The 22,994-nt window shown below is 54.8% G+C and overlaps 3 protein-coding genes across 3 annotated transcripts in view; 2 read left to right on the top strand and 1 right to left on the bottom strand.

The window, feature by feature from the left end:
* Positions 1-22,994, bottom strand: part of F8 (coagulation factor VIII) — a 148,528-nt gene that overhangs the window by 2,505 nt on the left and 123,029 nt on the right. Inside the window, exons 23-25 of the mRNA XM_077888608.1 lie at positions 10,075-10,219; positions 9,530-9,678; positions 8,355-8,531 (exon numbers count right to left, since the gene is read on the bottom strand). Coding sequence (XP_077744734.1) covers positions 8,355-8,531; positions 9,530-9,678; positions 10,075-10,219 — 471 coding nt within the window. The remainder of the gene's footprint in view (positions 1-8,354; positions 8,532-9,529; positions 9,679-10,074; positions 10,220-22,994) is intronic.
* LOC144308039 (uncharacterized) lies at positions 13,433-15,806 on the top strand. Its single transcript, XM_077888183.1, has 3 exons — positions 13,433-13,619; positions 14,770-14,861; positions 14,986-15,806. Exon 3 carries the CDS (start codon positions 15,018-15,020, stop codon positions 15,711-15,713), a length of 696 nt encoding a protein of 231 aa, XP_077744309.1. The 5' UTR covers positions 13,433-13,619; positions 14,770-14,861; positions 14,986-15,017; the 3' UTR covers positions 15,714-15,806.
* Positions 16,707-18,540, top strand: F8A1 (coagulation factor VIII associated 1). Its single transcript, XM_077888553.1, has one exon. The coding sequence runs from the start codon at positions 16,707-16,709 to the stop codon at positions 17,964-17,966; it is 1,260 nt and encodes a 419-aa protein (XP_077744679.1). The 3' UTR covers positions 17,967-18,540.

Here is a 22,994-nt window from a genome sequence, read left to right as displayed (position 1 = left end):
TACTTCATCACGTCGAACCCACAATAAGGCCGTTCACTGATGACATGATACTCTGCATAGAAAACCCAAAAGCCTCCGCCCCAAAATTGCTGGAACGCATACACCAATTTGGCAGCGTGGCAGGATACAAAATCAATGCCCAGAAGTCAGTGGCATTTCTATACACTAACAATGAGACTGAAGAAAGAGAAATCAAGGAGTCAATCCCATTAACAATTGCACCCAAAAGCATAAGATACCTAGGAATAAACCTAACCAAAGTGGTAAAGGACCTATACGCTACAAACTACAGAACACTTCTGAAAGAAATGGAGGAAGACACAAAGAGATGGAAAAATATTCCATGCTCATGGATTGGCAGAATTAATATTGTGAAAATGTCAATGTTACCCAGGGCAATATACACGTTTAATGCAATCCCTATCAAAATACCATGGACTTTCTTCAGAGAGTTAGAACAAATTATTTTAAGATTTGTGTGGAATCAGAAAAGACCCCCAATAGCCAGGGGAATATTCAAAAAGAAAACCATACCTGGGGGCATCCCAATGCCAGATTTCAGGTTGTGCTACAAAGCTGTGGTCATCAAGACAGTGTGGAACTGGCACAAAAACAGACACATAGATCAATGGAACAGAATAGAGAACCCAGAAGTGGACCCTCAACTTTATGGGCAACTAATATTCAACAAAGCAGGAAAGACTATCCACAGGAAAAAAGACAGTCTCTTCAATAAATGGTGCTGGGAAAATTGGACATCCACATGCAGAAGAATGAAACTAGACCACTCTCTTGCACCAGACACAAACATAAACTCAAAATGGATGAAAGACCTAAATGTGAAACAAGATTCCATCAAAATCCTAGAGGAAAACACAGACAACACCCTTTTTGAACTCGGCCACAGTAACTTCTTGCAAGATACATCCACGAAGGCAAGAGAAACAAAAGCAAAAATGAACTATTGGGACTTCATCCAGATAAGAAGCTTTTGCACAGCAAAGGATACAGTCAACAAAACTCAAAGACAACCTACAGGATGGGAGAAGATATTTGCAAATGACGTATCAGATAAAGGGCTAGTTTCCAAGATCTATAAAGAACTTATTAAACTCAACACCAAACAAACAAACAATCCAATCATGAAGTGGGAAAAGACATGAAGAGAAATCTCACAGAGGAAGGCATAGACATGGCCAACACGCACATGAGAAAATGCTCCGCATCACGGGCCATCAGGGAAATACAAATCAAAACCACAATGAGGGGATCCCTGGGTGGCGCAGCGGTTTGGCGCCTGCCTTTGGCCCAGGGCACGATCCTGGAGACCCAGGATCGAATCCCACGTCGGGCTCCCGGTGCATGGAGCCTGCTTCTCCCTCTGCCTATGTCTCTGCCTCTCTCTCTCTGTGACTATCATAAATAAAAAAAAAAAAACCACAATGAGATCCCACCTCACACCAGTGAGAATGGGGAAAATTAACAAGGCAGGAAACCACAAGTGTTGGAGAGGATGTGGAGAAAGGGGATCCCTCTTGCCCTGTTGGTGGGAATGTGACCTGGTGCAGCCACTGTGGAAAACTGTGTGGAGGTTCCTCAAAGAGTTAAGAGTAGACCTGCCCTACGACCCAGCAATTGCACTGCTGGGGATTTACCCCAAAGATATAGATGCAGTGAAACGCCGGGACACCTGCACCCCGATGTTTCTAGCAGCAATGTCCACAATAGCCCAACTGTGGAAGGAGACTCGGTGTCCATCGAAAGATGAAGGGATCGAGAAGCTGTGGTCTATGTACACAATGGAATATTCCTCAGCCATTAGAAATGACAAATACCCACAATTTGCTTCAACATGGAGGGACCTGGAGGGTATTATGCTGAATGAAGTGAGTCAATTGGAGAAGGACACACATTATATGTTCTCATTCATTTGGGGAATATAAATAATAGTGAAAGGGAATAGAAGGGAAGGGAGAAGAAATGTGTGGGAAATATCAGAAAGGGAGACAGAACACAAGAGATTCCTAACTCTGGGAAATGAACTAGGGGTGGTGGAAGGGGAGGAGGGCGGGGGGTGGGGGTGACTGAGTGATGGGCACTGAGGGGGGCGCTTGATGGGATGAGCACTGGGTGTTATTCTATATCTTGGCAAATTGAACACCAATTAAAAAATAAATTCATAAAAAACAAAAATAAAAAAATAAAATGTCTTGTAGACAGCAAAAAAAAAAAAAAAAAAAAAAAGGCGTTCATAGGCACAGAGTGCCATCGTCACACCCGCCAAACGTGATATTGCCGTAACAGGGCCTGATAATTAAGAATGTCCAGTTGTCAGTAGGATGTCGCTTGAGCAATTTCTCCAATCGAGGATCTACTAAAAATCACTCGCTGCCTCTACTTATCATATGTCTTTAAATCACCTCTGATCTCGAACAGACTCCCAGTCTCTGGGCGCTTTGGGTCTTTCACGACATTGACATTTCTAAAACTCTAGGACCGCTGTGTCCTAGAATGTCCCACATTGTAAACTTGTGCGACTGTTTTCTCATTATGAGATTTTGGTTAAACATTTTTTTAAGATTTATTTATTTATCTGAGAGAGAGAGAGAGAGCACAAGCAGGAGGGCCACAGGGAGGGAATCTCCAGCAGACTCCGCAATGACGCGGACCCACGCGGGGCTGTCACAACCCGGACATCACGGCCGAGCTGATACCTCCAGTGGGACGCTGAACCCACCCCGACTGTGCGCGCTCTCTCCCTCTCTCAGTCTCTGTCAAAGAAATCAAATCTTTCAAGTTTCTGTTTGCACTCACATTCCACTGGACAGAATGGGTGCCATTGCCAAGCCCAAAGTCAATGGGGTCTTCAAGGAAGCAGGCGGTGACAAATCAGGAACAAGGACACCTTTGAACTCATCAGCCGTCTTGGTTGGTTGAGGAATTCTTTAGGATTCCTAGTTCCAGCCATAAGTCGATTTCCTGTGGGCTGGGAGAAGCAAGGGGCTGGAGTATGGGGTTTATTAGGCCGGGCGCACCCTCTACTGTTGATAAAGTGAAGTGCGATTTCCTCTATGGGACAGAAAGGGCTTCGCGTCCGGAGATGTCATATTTGCTTTTATAGGACCCTCACCGGATTTCCACTCGTTGGTTGCTGCTCCTGTTCATCACCAAGCCAACGAGACATGGATCGCCCCTCACCAGACACAGCATCATCCTCAGTCTTACGGACTTTCGAGCCCTTTGCTTTCGGTTCCAGAAGCCAGTACTCTGACCCACAGGTCTCAGGTCTTAGGATTTCTTCACTCAGGGCGGCAATTCCTCTTTTCAGAAATGATTTTATTTGTTTCCTCCCACTGACCTCGTCTCTTTTCTCCATGGTTTCTCCTAGACTCTCCAGAGTGAGCTCTGCAGCTAGCTCACCTGGATTGGCAGGTTTAGTTTCTACCTACTTGTCAATAGGAACTTAGAGTATTCTTCGTATCCCAGGAACTCTGTAGGGGAGTTAGGGCTGGTTCGATGCAATAAAGATATATATTGGGATCCCTGGGTGGTGCAGCAGTTTGGCGCCTGCCTTTGGCCCAGGGCGCGATCCTGGAGACCCGGGATCGAATCCCACATCGGGCTCCCGGTGCATGGAGCCTGCTTCTCCCTCTGCCTATGTCTCTGCCTCTCTCTCTCTGTGACTATCATAAATAAATAAAAATTAAAAAAAAAAGATATATATTCATATCATCAGTGAAGAGAGACTACTTCTTTCCAACTTACATGCCTTTTATTTCTTTCTTTTTCTTTTTCATTATTATTATTATTATTATTATTATTATTTTATTTCTTTTTCTTGCCTAACTTCTCTGATTCCGGTAAAATGCAGAATGGAAGTGGCAAACGTGGCTGTCCTCGTTGGTTCTGTGAAGGTTCCTAAAAGGAAAGCTCCTCTGGAGTGGAGTCGGGAGGCCCGCCGGCTGAGCCCGCACCCCTTGCCGCTTGTCCTCAGGCCAATCCAACAGGAAGACTGGAGGCCTGCTCCACTCCGTTACCCCCAGAGCAGGAGGAAGGAAGGCTCACCCCTCCTCGCCCCAGCCCCGCAGCAGCCCGCCCAATAAGAGACCGTCACAACTCAGCCCACGACAAACCACTACACTTCCAACTTCCAGATCATTCCAATGGGCTTTTTGTTGATAGCAGCCTGTCCGGCCTCCCCCCTTTCCTGTACAAAAGGGCGTGCCTCGCTTTTGTTCTGCAGACGCCTATGGTTCCACCCTCGCTTGCATCTTACCCCTCGGAATTCTCTGCTGGTCGGAAATAAATCCATATTTTGCAGGTAAAGTCACTGGTGACTTTATTTTTAAAGTTAACGTTTTGCCATTTCTCCACCGTATTTTCCCTGTCGGTCTGGGATTCCAATCACGTATGGCCTTCTATGTCTCGTCTCCCGTGCGCCATCCTCGGTAACTTCTTGAGCTGGATCTTCCAATTGACCAAATTCTCTTTGGCTGAGTCTAATCTGCTGTTAGGTCTTTCTTTCAATTTCAAGCTTCAACAATGAGGTTTTTCATTTCTAAAAGTACTTGTGTTTTCCTAAAACCGCCTAACAGTCTTGGAGAGTTAGTCATTTAAGTTGTCATAGTTCATCAATATCTGATGTTACCCAGATACTGAATCTTTCTTGATTGTTTCTGCTCACTTGTTTTTTAAAGATTTAATTTGACTAATTAAAAATTTTTTTTATAGATTTTTATTCATCTATTCATGAGAGAGAGAGAGGCAGAGACACAGGCAGAGGGAGAAGCAGGCTCCATGCAGGGAGCCTGATGTGGGCCTCGATCCCGGGTCTCCAGGATCACGCCCTGGGCTGAAGGCGGGGCTAAACTGCTGAGCCACCGGGCTGCCCAACTATTTTTTTTAAAGAAGGATCCACACCCAGGGCACCTGGGGGGGCGGTGCTCAGTCAGTGAAGCGTCTGCCTTCAGCTCAGGTCATGATCCTGATCCTGCAGTCTTGGGGTTGAGCCAGGTGTCAGGCTCCCTGCTCAGTGGAGAGTCTGCTTCTCCCTCTGCCCCCCTAGCAGTCGTGCTCGCTTTCTTGCGTTCTGTACCTCAAATAAATAAATACAATCTTAACAAATAAACTCAGCTCAACACCCAATGTGGGGCTCGAACTCACGACTCTGATACCGACTCATATGCTCTACTGACTGAGCCAGCCAGGCGCCCCTCTGCTCACTTGAAGTCGGGTCGGCCTGTTGTCTTGCATGTTTGCTGATATTTATGATCTTATCATTTTAGGATGTGGGAATCTCGGAGACCTAAACTGGGAGTGCTTCCTTCCGAGTGGACTTGAACATGGTTCTTCCAGATGCCAGGAGGTGCTACTTACCTGCAACTACTTTGGCTCCCTTCTGGGGTTCATCACCTAGTGCATTCAGTTCTCCTCGCATTTTGCTCAAAGCTTAGTCTCCTAATAACACTAATACAAGCATTTTCCTTTAGGAAAGGTCATCCATGTTACTTTTTCTCCCATTTTACCTCTCTTTGCTCTGATTTCAGCTCGTTATCTTCACATTGAGGTTCATGGGGTGAGCTTTCGGTGGTGAGGAGGCTGGAGCGCCTCCTTTCCCCATCGAGTGCAGCAATGCATTAAGTAGCAGGTGCTCGGGCAGCCCCGGGGGGCGCAACGGCTTAGCGTTGCCTTCAGCCTCGGGTGTGATCCTGGAGTTCCGGGATCAGGTCCCACGTCGGGCTCCCTGCGTGGAGCCTGCTTCTCCCTCTGCCTGGGTCTCTGTCTCTCTCTGTCTCTCTCTCCTCTCTCTCTCCTCTCTGTGTATTCTCATGAATAAATAAATACAATATTTTTTTAAAAAAAGAAGCAGGTGCTCTAGGTGAGATAGCCTTTTCATCGTGATAATATATACCTAACACGTAATTTACCATTTTGACCATCTTTAAGTGTACGATTCCGTAGCATGAGCTACATTCACACTGTTGAACAAGCATCACCACTGTCCATCACCAGAATTCTTCATCTTGCCAAACTGAAGCTCCACCTGTTGGACAAGAACTCTCCATCGTCCTCTCCTCCAACTCTTGAGCAACCTCCGATCTTGCAGTCTCCGTGGACCCGCCCGTTCTAGGCATCTCACGGTAGTTGTTCATTGTGTGTCAACGTGACTAGGTCACGAGGTGCCCGCCTATGTGGTCAGACACTATTCTGGGAGTGTCTGCGAGGGTATTTTTGGACGAGATTAACATTCAAATGATAGAGTGAACAGAGCGGCTAGCCTTCCAATCAATCATTTGAAAGCTTGAGTAGAACAAAAAGGCTGACCCTCCTCTAAATAAGGCAGAATTTGGGATCCCTGGGTGGCGCAGCGGTTTGGCGCCTGCCTTTGGCCCAGGGCGCGATCCTGGAGACCCGGGATCGAATCCCACGTCAGGCTCCTGGTGCATGGAGCCTGCTTCTCCCTCTGCCTATGTCCCTGCCTCTCTCTCTCTCTCTGTGACTATCATAAATAAATAAAACTTAGAAAAAGAAAAAAAAATAAGGCAGAATTTTCCCGCCTGCCTGCCTTTGAACCTGGACATTGGCTTTTCTGGCTCTGGGGCTCAAACTGAAGTGCTGACCCTTCCTAAGTCTTTTAAAAATTTTTTTTTATTGGAGTTCAGTTTGCCAACATATAGCATAACACCCAGTGCTCATCCCATCAAGTGCCCCCCTCAGTGCCCACCACCCCCTTCCTAAGTCTTGAGCTGCTGGCCTTCAGCCTGGAATTCACACCATCAGCTCTCCTGGTTCTCAGGCTTTTGGACTCAGACCAGAGCTATACCACTGGTACTCCCGGGTCTCCAGCGCGCTGGCTCACCCTGCAGATCTTGGGACCTGTCAGCCTTCGTAATCATGAGCCAATTCCACACAATAATCCCTTTATCCCCACACACATATGCACATGTGTGCATGCACACGCACATTCTATCAGCTCTGTTTCTCTGGCAAAGCCTAATACACTCATATACATGGAATCATACAACGTTTGTCCTTTTATGTCTGGCCTATTTCATGTAACTCAGTGCATCTGAGGTTCGTCTATATGGTACCACGTCTCAGAGATAGACCCTTTTAACAATGGGAATGTCCTCTTGAACATATACTATCTATACTCTGTTCCACTCAACTGCCAGAAGCAGAAGTCTAGTCCAGCACTGGGGGATCCGGGAATTCTTCCTGGAGGAGATGATGTGTATCTGCGACTCAAAGAATGAGCCAAGTAAAAGGGGTCAAAAAAGGGGGCAGTGGGAGAGACCTAGAAAAAAAAACAGTTCTAGGTAGAATAAACAGTATGTAGAAAAGCCTGGTAGTATGTAAAAAAATAAAATAAAATACATAAATAAATAAATAAAAATAAAAAAAAAACAGGGATCCCTGGGTGGCTCAGCGGTTTGGCGTCTGCCTTTGGTCCAGGGCACGGTCCTGGAGACCCGGGATCAAGTTCCGGGTCGGGCTCCCTGCATGGAGCCTGCTCCTCCCTCTGCCTGTGTCTCTGCCTCTCTCTCTCTATCATGAATAAATAAATAAAATCTTAAAAAAAATAAAGATTAAAAAAATAAAAAACAAACAAAAAGCCTCGTATGAGAAAGAACATGCTGCTTTTAGGGACCTGAAAGTTTCTTAGTCTGGGCGGAGCTTCTTAGCGATCAGAGGAGCAAATAGCCGAAGACTCTACCGGAGGGACTGGTAAGGGGCACTAGATGGGATGAGCACTGGGTGTTATGCTGCATGTTGGCAAATTGAACACCAATAAAAAATAAATTTAAAAAAAGTAAAAAAATAAAAATAAAAACATTAAAAAAAATTCTTGGTGAAAAAGAAAAGAGACCATAGAGATGAATATTCATTCTCTCATTACTCGTGGGATAGCAGGACTTTTGTCAGGTCCTCTAATTAGCACAATTTGTTGACTTATGCAGCAAACCCACATCAAGAAGGAAGACTGTCTGGGTCCCACGTGTTAAAGGTCGACGACGCCAAGGACTCTAAGTAGCTGATGCGGATACGGACATCTTTACACATTTGGCAAAAAACTCTCATTCGTCTTCACCCCCCCTGGTTCTTGCCATCATCCTGGATGACAGCAACATGCCTGAGGATAATCGACTTTTGGCTCTACTCTGCTCCTTCCTGGGATTGTATGTCCTTGCCTGGAGTCTCTGTGACCTCCCAGATGTCTTCCCTGGTATTCTATTACTGTAGATCCTCAATAAATATTTACCTTGAAAGTTTGATCACATAATGAAGTGATTAGGTTTCTAAATGCCAAGCCCTAGGAGAGGTTTTGTGCCTTTCCCGTGAGACCAGCATACCTTGACTTTGCCATTCTGAAGAAACAGAGTCCAGTTATGGCCATCTTGACTACTGGAGATGAGGAACTCCTTCACATACATGCTGATGAGGAGAGATTTCACCCCCTGGGTGGTTATTCCCGTGACTTTCATGGTCTTCCGGAAGTCCACTTGCAGCCACTCTTTTGGGTTATTTGCCTAGGAAAGTCAGTTAGACTAGTATCCTGGGGAACAGTACCGTTTGCTCCTAGACACCCCCACATCCCCTCTTCTTTACCACGTCATAGCAGGGACCACTCTGCATTTTCGTGGTCTCTCCTTAGTAGACTGTAAGCAATTTTTCAAGATTCGTTCCTACAGCCTCAGGGTCTGCCATTTAACGGGTGCCCAGGAAATGTCTGCTAAATGAATATACGAGCCATATATAGATGGGCTAGAGTATGAGAAGCTTGGCAATGAGTCACACAATCTGTTTCGCTTAAAGTAAGCCCCTTGGAGGAGCAGAGTCCACTGACTGCGTTCATCCCCAAGAGCTATCCAGGGATTGAAAATCACTAATTCAAAAAAAAAAAGAGAAAATCACTAATTCAGGGCAGCCCCGGTGGCCCAGTGATTTAGCGTCGCCTTTGGCCGGGGCCTGATCCTGGAGTCCCAGGATCGAGTCCCACATCGGGCTCCCTGAGTGGAGCCTGCTTCTCCCTCTGCCTGGGTCTCTGCTTCTCTCTCTCTCTCTGTCTCTCACGAATAAATAAAAAAAATAAAATCGTTAAAAAAAAAGAAAATCACTAATTCAGTGGCTCTCAGGAAAAAACCTGCCCAATGAACGGTAGAGGAGTGTGACGCTTTCCATTGAGGCACTGAGAAACTTGCAAAGAGGGCTACTTCTAGATACTTCTCCGTAACACTGGACTTGAGCTCCGACAATTTCTTCACAGGCATTCGCCAGGATTGCACACAGAGATCCTGCTTCTTGGAGGCTCACTCAGGGATCGTTTCCCCCCTAAAAATGTTGTGTGCGATCACCTGGCACATCCACTAAATGTCTGTGCGGATTCTTCCCCCGAGACGCGACCACCCTTGACACGTCTCGGGGAACACCCAGGTGGCAGAAAGGCCTCTAAAGGAGCAGTCGAGGACTTTCCCAACCCATCCTCCCTGCTCTGCGTCGGTTAAGTGGCGAGTGTGAGGCCTCTTACCTGAGGTCTCCAGGCATTAGTCCTGCCCTGCAGGTGCAGCCGGGCTTGGGAAGGAGACCAAGTGGCAAGCATACTGCTTAGGTAGGACGAGGCAGTGATCTGAGCATCTGATATTGCTTTACTCTCCATCCCCAGCGGCATGCTGCAACCTCAGAGAGATTAAAGGTGGGCGCAATCATAAGGACAAGAGGCAGCCTCGGTTGCACTGGCCTGCGGCCGCCGACACCCCCCCCCCCACTATCCCCACCGCACCATCTCCCAGGCATTAACCCCCGCACCCATGCTGTTACTGCTGCCCCGCGCCTTCTGGTCAGCTCTTCTCAGTTCGGGGGCACTTTGACCTTAAGAGTGCCGGAGGAGGTGGCTGCCCCTAGGGAATCCCATGGTTACAATGACCAAGGCCTGCGTTTGCTCGGGACTGCGCTGCTCTTAGCATTCGTGGTTCTGTGTCCTGGGACATCGCCCTGCCCTCGAGAAGACTAGGACAGTCATTCATCCCACCCGGGGCTGGGACACGGAAGGGCACGTGATGACTGGGCACTTACTGTTGAAGTCACAGCCCAAGAGCTCCATGCGAAGAGTGCTGCGGATGCTGTAATGGGTTGGGTGCAAACGGATGTACTGTGCAATAATCGGAGGGTTAAAAATATTGTGTTTGATCCCAGATGAATCCACGTTGCCAAAGAAGACCTGTGGGGAGGGATTAGCACAGGTACATGCCAGGTGCAGACAGGGTACAAAGCAATTGCTCCCCATTGCATCTTCCCTCTAATTTTGCTTTGTGCTTCTCTCGACAGCACGCAGCGCTCACATACAACCGTCGTAGCTAGAAGTCCTGTATGTCGGGCCCTGTTCCACATCTGAGAGGGTGCTGGCAGGCACCACCCGACCACCCTGGCCTCAGGATAATCTTCCAAGACTGTGGTCTCTGTGTGTGTGTGTGTGTGTGTGTGTGCACATGTGCATGAACTGTGAGGCTTTAATTAATGATTCCTTGTGTATGGATTTGTAAGACACGTGTTAACATCCAACATGTGGGGGTTCGGACCTTGAGCAGTCTAGGGTGCAGAGAAAGTACACGGCATCTTCAAAGGAAAGGGAACACAGTTTGAGAAATGTGATAGGAACACCTAGTCAGGGGATCCCTGGGGGGCTCAGTGGCTTGGCACCTGCCTTCGGCCCAGGGCGTGAACCTGGAGACCCGGGATCGAGCCTCGCGTCGGGCTCCCTGCATGGAGCCTGCTTCTCCCTCTGCCTGGGTCTCTGCCTCTCTCTCTCTCTCTCTGTGTCTCTCATGAATAAATAAATAAAATCTTTAAATAAAAAAGGAACACCTACTCAGAAGGCCTCGGTTTAAACCATGGCGTACAGGCTACGGAAAGTTTAAAATGATCTCTTACAAGGCACCTAGGCTTTGTGTATGCTTGAATACACTAGAATAGGAATCAGTGTAAGTGTGTTATATGATGACACATCAGCATTACAGTATCGTGCAGAATGTTGTAAGAAATTGTTTTGCCCGGGTGCCTGGTGGCTCAGTCGGTGAAGCGTCTGCTTTCAGCTCAGGTCATGATCCCGGGTCGGGAGATCGAGGCCCGCGTCAGGCTCCCTGCTCAGTGGGGAGTCTGCTTCATCCTCTCCCTCCGCCCCCTGATCATTCATGGTCTCTCAAATAATACCTAAAAAATCTTAAAAAAAGAATATAGGTGCAGAAATCCTCAAATGATTTTAGCAGACGGAATCCAGCAGTACATTATAAAAGTGACATTTCATGTCCAAAAAGGAACTGTCCCAGGAATACAAAGATGCTTCAACTTAAGAAAATAACTCTACGTTAATAAAATAAAGGGGGAAAAACCCACATGACTGTCTTGATTCATGCAGAAAAAGCATTGACTAAAATCCACCTTTTCCTGACAAAAAACACTCAGCAAACTAGGAATAGAAGGGGAATCACCAAACATAATAAAGGGCATTTATGAAATACCCATAGCTAAGGTCATACTCACTGGTGGAGGACTGAAAGCTTTTCCCCTAATCAGGAACAAGAATCCGCGCTTTCCCTGCCTCTAACCGACATTGTAATGGAAATCCTGGCTAGAGCAATGATGCAAGAGAAAGAAATAAAGGGTATTTAAATTGGAAAGGAAGAAGGAAAACCATCTGTGTTCTCAGATGACATAACCTTACACAGAAAAAGTCCTAAAGAATTCACGAAACACCGGCAGAGTTAGTGAATTCAACAAACTTCAGGATATGAGACCAACGTGCAGAAATTAGGGGGTTTTCCACGCGGCAGCGGCGACGAACCTCAAACGAAACTGATTAATTGATCAGTTAACTAACTGATTGAATAATTTTATTCAAATCGGGATCACGTGCAATTACATCCCTAGGAATACACGTAGCGGAGGACGTGCAGGGCGTGTGCACGGAAAGTCACGGAACATTGCTGAAAGTCACTCGGGAGGCCCCGAATACGCGGGAAGCCCCCCCGCTCCCCCCCCCCCCCCCCCCCCCGGTGTCAGGACCTGAACGTGTCCCATCGCCGAGTCGCGCCCAGGCGACAGACAGGCCGCACCCCCTCCGGGAAGCTCCCACGCCCCGCCCTGCGCAGCCCGAGTGCAGGGGCCGCCTGGAGGGGCTCCCAGAGGGAGGGCCCCGCCCGGTCCCGGCGCACCTGCAGCGCTCCCGCCGCGCCGACCCGCCGCTGCTGGCACCGCGGGGCGGCGCTCGGGACCCGGGGGCGCGACAGGCCCAGCCCGGGGGGGGGGGGGGGGGGATCAGCTGGGCGGCCGCCTGCAGCCCGGGCTCGGGTCGGCAGCCCTGGGGGCGCGGGGGGAGCCCGCAGGCTCCACGGGGGCCCGGGTCAGCGGGCTGCACCTGCCCGAGCTCCCTGTCCCTCGGGCCCCGCCCTGCCCCTCCCTACACACGGGGGACAGTGACCCCCAGGTGCCAGGTGCCGCGGCCCAGCCGGCGCGGGGGCTCGCGAGGCCGCACCGGGAGGAGCAGGCGCGGGCCAGGGCCAGTGGGGCGGCGCGGCGAGGCGGGAGCAGGGGGCCGGGTCAGCGCGCTGCCCAGACAGCGGGTGTCGCCCTGCCGACGGGCCCCCCATCCCGCGCCCGGAGGGGCCCCGCGCGACCTTCGCCGCCGCCGCCGCGCACGTCCGCCCGCAGGTGCCCCTCGCCGCCAGGGGGGGCGCGCAGTGGGGGCGAGTGCCCCTCGATGGACGTGCAGGGCGATCCCCGCTGCCTCGGGGGGCCTATTCCTGCTCCCTCGGGGGGACGGACCCCGACTCCTGTCCCTTGGCGGAGGGACCCCGACTCCTGTCCCTTGGCGGAGGGACCCTGACTCCTGTCCCTTGGTGGAGGGACCCCAATTCCTGATCCCTTGGTGGAGGGACCCCGATTCCTGATCCCTCGGGGGGAGGGACCCCGACTCCTGTCCCTTGGTGGAGGGACCCCGATTCCCGATCGCTCGGGGGGAGGGACCCCAATTCCTGCTCCCTTGGGGGGGGACCCGGGTTCCCGCTCCCTCGGAGAACAGCCCTCCTGAGAACACGGTGCCGAGGGAACGCGGCCGGCGCACACGGCCACCTACTGGTCCCAGGGTGGCCCCTGCAGCAGGTGCCTAGCGGACGCCGAGCGGCAGGGACAGGAGGCCGAGGAGCGGTCCCCGGGGGCAGGACGGGGTGCAGGGGGCAGTGAGCGCGCGGCGGCCGGGCCGTCTGCGCGGGGCGCTGCCGCGTGTGCAGCCGAGAGGGCCGACATGTCGGGGGTGCACGTGGGGGCGCGCGAGCTCCTGCACGCTCGTGGGTGGCGCCCCATGCCGTCCGCGCGGCGCAGAGCCAGCGACTTCCCGCCTTTTCTGGCGGGCGAGGGCCGGGCCAATGAGGACGCGGTGACCTCATCAGGCCTGCGTGTCACCGCGTGCGCAGCGGGGAGGGGAGGGGGTGTCGCTTTTATACGGAGCGGGGCCTCCTCGCCCGCTGCTCAGAGCTCGGGAGCAGCCGGCCCAGCGCGCCGCACGGCGGTGCACCCCGGCGCTCCTCTCTGCGCCCCGACGCCGTCTTTCGGAAGCGCAGCCCGAGGTTGGTCTCTCCACAGCCCGAGGTTGGTCTCTCCGCAGCCCGAGGTCCGTCTTTCTGCAGCCCGAGGGCCGTCTTTTGCTCCCTCGGGCGGAGGGACCCCAATTCCCGCTCCCTTGGGGGTCCCGGATTCCTGCTCCCTCGAGGGGAGGGGCCCCGATTCCTGCTCCCTGGGGGGCCCCGATTCCTGCTCCCTGGGGGGGGGGAAGAGGCCGTTATTCCTGCTCCCTGGGGGGGGGTGCCCCGATTCCTGCTCCCTCGGGAGGAGGGACCCCGATTCCTGCTCCCTCAGGGGGAGGGGCCCGATTCCTGCTCTCTCGGGGGGAGGGACCCCGGTTCCCGCTCCCTCAGAGAACAGCCCTCCTGAGAACACGGTGCCGAGGGAACGCGGCCGGCGCACACGGCCACCTACTGGTCCCAGGGTGGCCCCTGCAGCAGGTGCCTAGCGGACGCCGAGCGGCAGGGACAGGAGGCCGAGGAGCGGTCCCCGGGGGCAGGACGGGGTGCAGGGGGCAGTGAGCGCGCGGCGGCCGGGCCGTCTGTGCGGGGCGCTGCCGCGTGTGCAGCCGAGAGGGCCGACATGTCGGGGGTGCACGTGGGGGCGCGCGAGCTCCTGCACGCTCGTCGGTGGCGCCCCATGCCGTCCGCGCGGCGCAGAGCCAGCGACTTCCCGCCAGCGGCTTTTCTGGCGGGCGAGGGCCGGGCCGGGCCAATGGGGACGCGGTGACCTCATCAGGCCTGCGTGTCACCGCGTGCGCAGCGGGGCGGGGAGGGGGTGTGTCCCTCGGATACGGAGCGGGGGGGGGGGGCCTCCTCGCCCGCTGCTGAGGGCTCGGGTGCAGCCGGCTCAGCGCGCCGCACGGCGGTGCACCCCGGCGCTCCTCTCTGCGCCCCGACGCTGTTTCAGCAGCGCAGCCCGAGGCCCGTCTCTCTGCAGCCCGAGGTCGGACTCTCTGCAGCCCGAGGTCGGACTCTCTGCAGCCCGAGGTCGGTCTCTCTGCAGCCCGAGGTCGGACTCTCTGCAGCCCGAGGTCGGTCTCTGCAGCCCGAGGTCGGACTCTCTGTAGCCCGAGGTCGGTCTCTGCAGCCCGAGGTCGGACTCTCTGCAGCCCGAGGTCAGTCTCTCTACAGCCCGAGGTCGGTCTCTCTGCAGCGCGAGGCCCGTCTCTCCGCAGCCTGAGGTCGGTCTCTGCAGCCCGAGGTCGGACTCTCTGCAGCCTGAGGCCCGTCTCTCCGCAGCCCGAGGTCGGTCTCTGCAGCCCGAGGTCGGACACTCTGCAGCCCGAGTTCGGTCTCTCTGCAGCCCGAGGTCGGTCTCTCTGCAGCCTGAGGCCCGTCTGTCTGCAGCCCTTGCCCCGTCTCTCCGCAGCCCGAGGCCGGTGTCTCTCTGTCCGCAGCCCGATGTCTCTGCAGCCCAAGCCCCATGTCCCCGCGGCCCGACGCCCGACCGTCCGCAGCCCGGGGTCTCCGCAGCCCGAGGCCCGTGGCTCCGCGGCCCGACGCCCGAGCGTCCGCAGCCCGGGGTCTCCGCAGCCCGAGGCCCGTGGCTCCGCGGCCCGACGCCCGAGCGTCCGCAGCCCGGGGTCTCCGCAGCCCGAGGCCCGTGGCTCCGCGGCCCGACGCCCGAGCGTCCGCAGCCCGGGGTCTCCGCAGCCCGAGGCCCGTGGCTCCGCGGCCCGACGCCCGAGCGTCCCCAGCCGGGCCGCAGCCGGGCCGCAGCCCGAGGCCCCGCGCCGAGCGCCGCCGAGGCCCCGCGCGCGGCTCAGGGGGAGCCGTGGAGGGCGGGCCGGCCGCCCGAGGTCGTGCCGCTCGCGCAGCGCCCGCGCGGGGCTGGCCTTCTCCGTGTGCCAGATGGAGCGCCTCCTGCGGGCCGGCCGCTACGCCAAGCGCCTGGGCGCGTCCGCCCCCATCTTCCTGGCGGCCGTCATCCAGTTCCTGACGGCCACCGTGCTGGGGCTGGCGGGCGACGAGGCCCGGCACAGGCGCACCGCGTACATCACCCCGGAGCTCGTGGACCGGGCGCTGCACAACCACGAGCTGCTCAGCGGCTTGTTCACGATGACCACCGTGTCCCAGGTGGCCCCGGCCCGGTACTAGCCGCCCCCGGCCCCTGATGCCCGCCGCCGCCCGGGGAGCCGCCGGGGGGGCTCGGTGACCCCCGCGTCCCCGCAATAAAAGGCGCAGAGACAACCAGACGTGTGCGCCTCGCTCACTGGGTGCGGGACGCGCCTCGGGGGGAGGGCGGGGGGGCGGGGGGGAGGTTGGGGTTTGGGGTTGTGGGCGAGGTTGGGGTGGGGGTGCGGGGCTCGGGGATGACGGGGGGTTGGGGTGCCCTCGGCGGTGCACGATGGGGGTGATGGAGGATTTGGGGTGTGGCGTGGGGCGCGGGTTCGTGGGTGTGGTGCGGGGTTCGGTCATGCGGTCTGGAGCATTGTTGGGGTGCAGGGACGGGGTCTGTGGCGGGGTCCGGCTGGGGTGCAGGGGTGGTGGTGGGGTCCGGCTGGGGTGCGGGGACGGGGACTGCTCGGGGTCAGGACAGGGGGTGGCTGGGCTGGGAGTGACGCTGGGGCATAGAAGACCCCCCCCCACCGCACGGGCCAGTCCCGTGGACGATGGTGTGTGTGGGGCTGGAGCTCAGGACCATGCCTGCGGCGTGGTGATGGGGTGAACGCCGGTGCAGTAACAAGCTGGCTGCGGGATGGAGGGGGACACAGCTGCCGGCGCGGACTGTTGGGGGACACAGGTGCCGGCGCGGACTCGAGGGGACAGGGCTTTGACGGAAGGCTGGGGGTCGGGGACCATCCTGACTCCGGCCAAGCGGCCTCGGGGCCAGGCGGGCCGGCGCCGCGACGTTAGCTCGGGGGCCGGCAGGGGCCGGGAGGGGCCGGGGGGCGCGGGCCGACCCGGGGTCGGGGTCGCCTCGGAAGGGCCGCGGCCGCCCAGGCCCCGCGCCGGCCCGCGCGCTCGGTTCCGTCCGGCGGGACGGCGGGGGGCGGCGCACGCATGCGCGGGGTCCGCAGGGGGGCGGGGCCCGCAGGGGGCGGGGGCCGGGGGACGCGGGCACGTCGGGCGTGCGCGCGTGCGGGCAAGATGGCGGCGGCGGCGGCGGGCGGCCTGGGCGGCGGCGGCGGCGGCGGCCCGGGCGGCGGCGGCGGCGGCGGCGGCGGCGGCGCGGGCCCGGGGCCCGAGGCCGGGGACTTCCTGGCCCGCTACCGGCAGGTGTCGAGCAAGCTGCGTAAGCGGTTCCTGCGGAAGCCGAACGTGGCGGAGGCGGGCGAGCAGTTCGCGCAGCTGGGCCGGGAGCTGCGCGCGCAGGAGTGCCTGCCGTACGCCGCGTGGTGCCAGCTGGCCGTGGCGCGCTGCCAGCAGGCGCTGTTCCACGGGCCCGGGGAGGCGCTGGCGCTGACCGAGGCCGCGCGCCTCTTCCTGCGGCAGGAGCGCGACGCCCGCCAGCGCCTCGCCTGCCCCGCGGCCTACGGGGAGCCGCTGCAGGCCGCCGCCAGCGCGCTGGGCGCCGCCGTGCGCCTGCACCTGGAGCTGGGCCAGCCGGCCGCCGCCGCCGGCCTGTGCCTCGAGCTGGCCGCCGCCCTGCGCGACCTGGGCCAGCCGGCCGCCGCCGCCGGCCACTTCCTGCGCGCCGCGCAGCTGCACCTGCCGCAGCTGCCCCTGGCCGCGCTGCAGGCGCTGGGCGACGCCGCCTCCTGCCAGCTGCTGGCGCGCGACTACAGCGGCGCCCTGGCCGTCTTCACGCGCATGCAGCGCCTGGCGCGGGAGCACGGCAGCCACCCGCTGCGGCAGCCGCCCCCGGCCCCGCCGCCGCCCGCCCCGCCGCTGCCCCTGGCCCCGCCGGCGGCGGCGTCGACCTCGTCGGCCTCGGCCTCGTCCTCGTCCTCGTCGGCCTCGTCCTCGTCGGCCTCGGCCTCCGCCCCGCTGGGCCCCGCCGCCGCCCCGGCCCTGCCCGCCGCCCTGCTGCCTGCCGCGCCCGCGCCCACGCCCGCGCCCGCCACGCTGGGCGCCTTCTCGGACGTGCTGGTCCGCTGCGAGGTGTCCCGCGTGCTGCTGCTGCTCCTGCTGCAGCCGCCGCCCGCCAAGCTGCTGCCCGAGCACGCCCACACGCTGGAGAAGTACTCCTGGGAGGCCTTCGACGGCCACGGGCCCGACGGCGCCGGCCAGCTTCCCGACGAGCTGTTCCTGCTGCTCCAGTCCCTGGTCATGGCCACCCACGAGAAGGACACGGAGGCCGTCAAGTCGCTGCAGGTGGACATGTGGCCGCTGCTCAGTGCGGAGCAGAACCACCTGCTGCACCTCGTTCTGCAGGAAGCCGTGTCCCCGTCGGGGCAGGGCGTCTGACCACTCGCGCGCGCCAGCCCCGAAGCCGCTTTCCGCCTCTGGCCCCGTGGCCTGCTGCTGCCCCGCCGTTGGACCGCGGGCCGGACCGACGGGCAGGGGCCCGGCACTCGCACCTGTCTTGCTCTTCGCCCGCCCGCCTCCACCGGACGCTGCTGGACTGCAGCCTCCCGCATCCCACAGGCTTCGTGCCGTCCCTGGCGCGGCAACCACCCCAGCATCACGGGGTCAGCCTGGAGGACTTGGCTCTCTTCCCCAAGACGGGCCACGGGACACCGAGCGGCCCCTTTACCCCTGGCCTCTTCTTGCACCCAACTCCCCTGCGGGCCCCCACCCCCACCCCCACCCTCCCGTACACCTCTGTTGCAAGTCGGACGGTTGGATGTTGCACACGCCTCTCGGTTCCGTTTTTTGTTCGTCGGGGATCTGCTTTAGCGCAGGCCGGTGTCTCTCCAGGTGCTCACCCAGGTTCTCCTTTGTTGCCCACGCCCCACGCGTACCCCTGGGGAGCACTAGATGGCACGGGCCCTCGGGGCTGCTGCCCTAAATCCACAATAAAGCCGTTCTGATGCCTCTCGCCTGCGGTTCGCCTTCCTCCGTAACGCGGAATAGCTGCTCCACCTGTCGGGAGGCAGCAAGGGGAAGAGCGGGTGGCTGTGCTTCGGGCCGCAGTGTGGTCGTTCACTCGCAGCGGTCCGTGCGCCTGCTGCTCGGGCTGTGCCGCACAGTCAATCCACAGACAACCTTGGCCGCGTGGGCCTTCCTCGGCGCCAAGGCGAATGTGTCCCGCGCAAAGCAGGGGCCCACGTTCGACTGTCGAGGTGTCTGGCGTGCCTTGGAACTCAGGGTTGTGGGCCTAGGTTCCATTCTCAGACGTGGGCCTGGGCCACGCTGGGACTTACTTGTCCTGGGCGCCTTCCCGCCACTGGTAGGTAACTCAGATGTGTTGAATCAGCGTGCTTCTGTCCTATTGCGTGGTCCTCGGCCTGCGAGACCGCGCCTTTCTTGCCCAAGAGGACAGCATCCTGTTTCAGAATCCTACATTTTCAAGGCTTTTTGGTCCAAATGTCGCGTGCAAACGTTACTAGCCGCGTGTTTTTACATTCCACTTGTCTTTAGGGGTTTGGGAGGGCCAGTGAGAACTCTCCAGAATGTAATCTCCCTCTCAGTCCTTCTGCTTTCAGAAAATGCACCCCTTAGCCTGAGGCTGTGTACGGAACCGATCTGGTGGGGTGAGGTTTAAGGACGCGGTTCGGCAGTTCTGTTTTGCCTTTAGTGTGTGTGTGTGTTGGGGGATGTGTAGGCGGTGGTCACCGTGAGTTAAGCGCCTGTAAATGGGTGGGACGGTTAGGGTAGTCCTCATGCCGCCATTTCAGCAACGGGGAAGCAGTCAGTAGGTAAGAAAATACAAAAGAGGCCCATCTGACAGACTCCGCCACCAGTCCTGCGCACTCACGTGGCTGCCTGGAAGGGTCTTTCGGAGCCCTAAAAGCCTAGTCTAACTTATTGCAACAGTGTTAGGGTATCAGACACATGAAAAGATGCTCAACATCACTAATCATCAGGGAAATGCAAGTGAAAACCACAATGAGATATCACATCTGTCAGAATGGCTAAAATCAAAACCACAGGAAAAAAAAAAAAAAACCACAGGAAAGCACAGGTGTTGGTGAGGATGTGGAGAAAAAGGAGCCTTCATGCACTATTGGTGTGAATGCCAGCTGTTGCGGCCACTGTGGAAAATAGTATGGAGGTTCCTTTAAAAATTAAAAATAGAACCACCATATGATCATGTAATTCCCCAACTGGGTATTTACCCAACGAAAATGAGAACACTAATTCGAAGAAAGATACACACCCCTATGTTTACAGCAGCATTATTTACAACAGTCAATATATGGAAGCAATCCAAGTGTCCATAGATGAAAGGATCAAGACACACACACACACACACACACACACACACACAGATCCAAAATGGAGTATTTTTGAGCCCTGAAAAAGAATTCAATCTTGCCATTTGCAACATGGATGGATCTAGAATGTATAATGTTATGTGAAATAAGTCAGAGAAAGACAAATACTGTATGATTTCACTCCTGTGGAATTTAAGAAACAAAAGATGAAAGAAAAAAAAGAGACCAAAAAACCAGACTCCTAAATATAGACCAGAAACTGATGGTCACCAGATGGGGTGTAGGTGTGGGGATGGGTGAAATACATGATGGGGATTAAGAGTGCACGTAATCATCATGAGCCCTGGGTAATGTATAGAGGTGTTGAGTCACCATGTTGTACACCTGAAACTAATGTAACACTACATTAATTATACTGGAATTTTTGAAAAACATTTTTTAAAAAAGTGGTTAGGGTGCATGGTCCTTTGCAGTTTTACTTTTCTTGGTATACTCTCAACCCGGGCTACAGGCCTGGCCAGTAGTCTTTTTTTTTTTTATACATTTATTTTTTATTGGTGTTCAATTTGCCAACATCTAGAGTAACACCCAGTGCTCATCCCGTCAAGTGCCCCCCTCAGTCTGGCCAGTAGTCTTATTGATGAGGGAGCAAAAGGCAAGCTGAGGGTAAAGCACACGCTAATACTCCGCAACAACTGCCCCCCTCCCACCCCACCCACCAGGTGGGAAAGGTGTGATGTTGTGCAGGCACTCCTGGCTGCCCAAGAGCAAAGGAAGGGGAAAAACAAATGCTTAACTGACAGAGATCACAGTCATGCACGACATGAATCTTCCATCAGTTTGCAACTGTCTTAATGATTTACAAGGAAAAAAAGCAATCATCAATAGCCAGACCTCCCGAACCCTATACTCAATTTCCTGGGACCTTAACATCACCCTCCCCTCCATAGGATGGAAAATCTTACATAATCAGCCACTCCTCGCAACCCCAGTGCAGGTCTTTCTGCCCATGGGTCCTGTCCCTGTGCTGTAATTAAAACAGCATTTTTTGCACTGAAAAAGTCTCAAGAATTCTTCGCCATTGGCTCCCAAACCTCACTTCAAATCACATCACTACAACAACAATGTATAGGAGTTTTGATATGTGACTGGTGGCAGTATTTGGGTTTGGGCTTAAGGAAAAGCACCCTTGGACCTCTGGTCTAACTCCTTGCATTGAGGATGTAGAGGGGAGGGTTTGCCAGAGAGCCTGGTGTTGGGTATACAAGTATAATTTTAGAAAACATGAAAGTTGTTTTCCATTTGTCATTGGCTCCTTTATAGCTCTCCCTCAGAAACTTCAAAGCATAGATAGCTGGGCTAAGGCTAGATTTCTGCAATTTTCATAGGCTTTGACAAATCCCTTGGTAATTATCAACTTTATGTCAAAATAACACTGATTTCTAACACAACCAAAAATAAATATTTTTAAAGGACATTAAAAATACTCTTCTTTTTAACTTGAAAACCAGAGAGAAAAAGCCACATCACTGAAATGTTCATTGATATATCAAAGTTAACATATACAGGGGCACCTGGGTGGCTCAGTGGCTGAGCATCTGCCTTTGGCTCAGGTCATGATCCTGGGGTCCTGGGATCGAGTCCCGCATCGGGCTCACTGCATGAAGCCTGCTCCTCCCTCTGCCTGTGTCTCTGCCTCTCTGTGTCTCTCATGGATAAATAAGTAAAATCTTTTAAAAAATAAAAAAGTTAGGGCAGCCCAGGTGGCTCAGCGGTTTAGCGCCGCCTTTAGTCCAGGGCGTGATCCTGGGGCCCCAGGATGGAGTCCCATGTCGGGCTCCCTGCATGGAGCCTGCTTCTCCCTCTGCCTCTGTCTGTGCCTCTCTCTCTGTGTCTTTCGTGAATAAATAAATCTTAAAAAAATAAAAAAGTTAACATTTACATTATTCTACACTATTGAGAATGGTGGCAGTGTAGCTGTGGTCCTTAAAGGTTCCCCTCTCCCTCTTTATGTGGGACATCCATGATAAGAAATATCTCTGATGAACAAGATTTTGTCTGTGAGCAAAACAAAGATATAAAAACATCTGAGAATCACTACACTGGGGGACGATGACTAAGATTGAAATCTGCACATTAGGCAAGCCGTGGGGATGAAGAGTCCTGCTTCATGGCACTGCCTAGGCATCTCTACTGCCTTTAGGCCAGACCAGCAGTCTGCAAACTTTCTGTAAAGGACCAGATGGCAATATTTTAGTCTTTTCAGGCCACAAATGATCTTCGTTGCATAATGTTTGTTTTTGCAACTTTAAACCTGTAAAAACCATTCTTAAGTCACAGTCCGTACAAAAGCAAGTGGTAGTCCAAATTCAAGGATGGGCTCTAGCTTCCCCATCTCTGTACTAGAATCTAGAACATAGCAGTTACTCAGTAACTGTTTATTAAATGAATGACCTTCATGAGAGTAGTTAACTCTTTTATCATACTGAATGAGAAAGACTGAAAATAAATGAACTAGTCATTCAACTCCATGTTTTAGGAAAGACAAAACCGAAAGAAAGTAAAAGAAAATTTTAAAGTTTTGAACATAAATTAATGAGTTAGAAAACAACTCCAGGGGCGCCTGGGTGGCTCAGTTGGTTAAGCATCTGACTCTTGTTTTTGGCTCAGGTCACGATCTCAGGGTCGTGGGATTGAGCCCTGTGTCGGGTTCCTGCTCAGCACAGAGTCTGCTTTAGATTCTCTATCTCTCCCTCTCCCTCTTACTCATGCTCTCTCTCTCTTTTGAAAATTTATTTATTTATTCATGAGAAACACACAGAGAGAGGTGGAGACACAGGCAGAGGGAGAAGCAAGCTCCATGCAAGGAGCCTGATGTGGGACTCGATCCCAGGTCTCCAGGATCGCGCCCTGGGCCAAAGGCAGGCGCTAAACCGCCGAGCCACCCAGGGATCCCCTCATGCTCTCTTTCAAATAAATAAAAATAAAATCTTAAAAAAACCCTTAAAATCTATGTTTGATTTTAAGACCAAGAGTCGATTCTTTGAAAATCCAATAGAGGGGATCCCTGGATGGCACAGCGGTTTAGCACCTGCCTTTGGCCCAGGGCACGATC

This window comes from Canis aureus, chromosome X (assembly GCF_053574225.1).
Source record: "Canis aureus isolate CA01 chromosome X, VMU_Caureus_v.1.0, whole genome shotgun sequence".
Lineage (NCBI taxonomy): Eukaryota > Metazoa > Chordata > Mammalia > Carnivora > Canidae > Canis > Canis aureus.
This window is presented reverse-complemented; position numbering and strand designations above follow the sequence as displayed.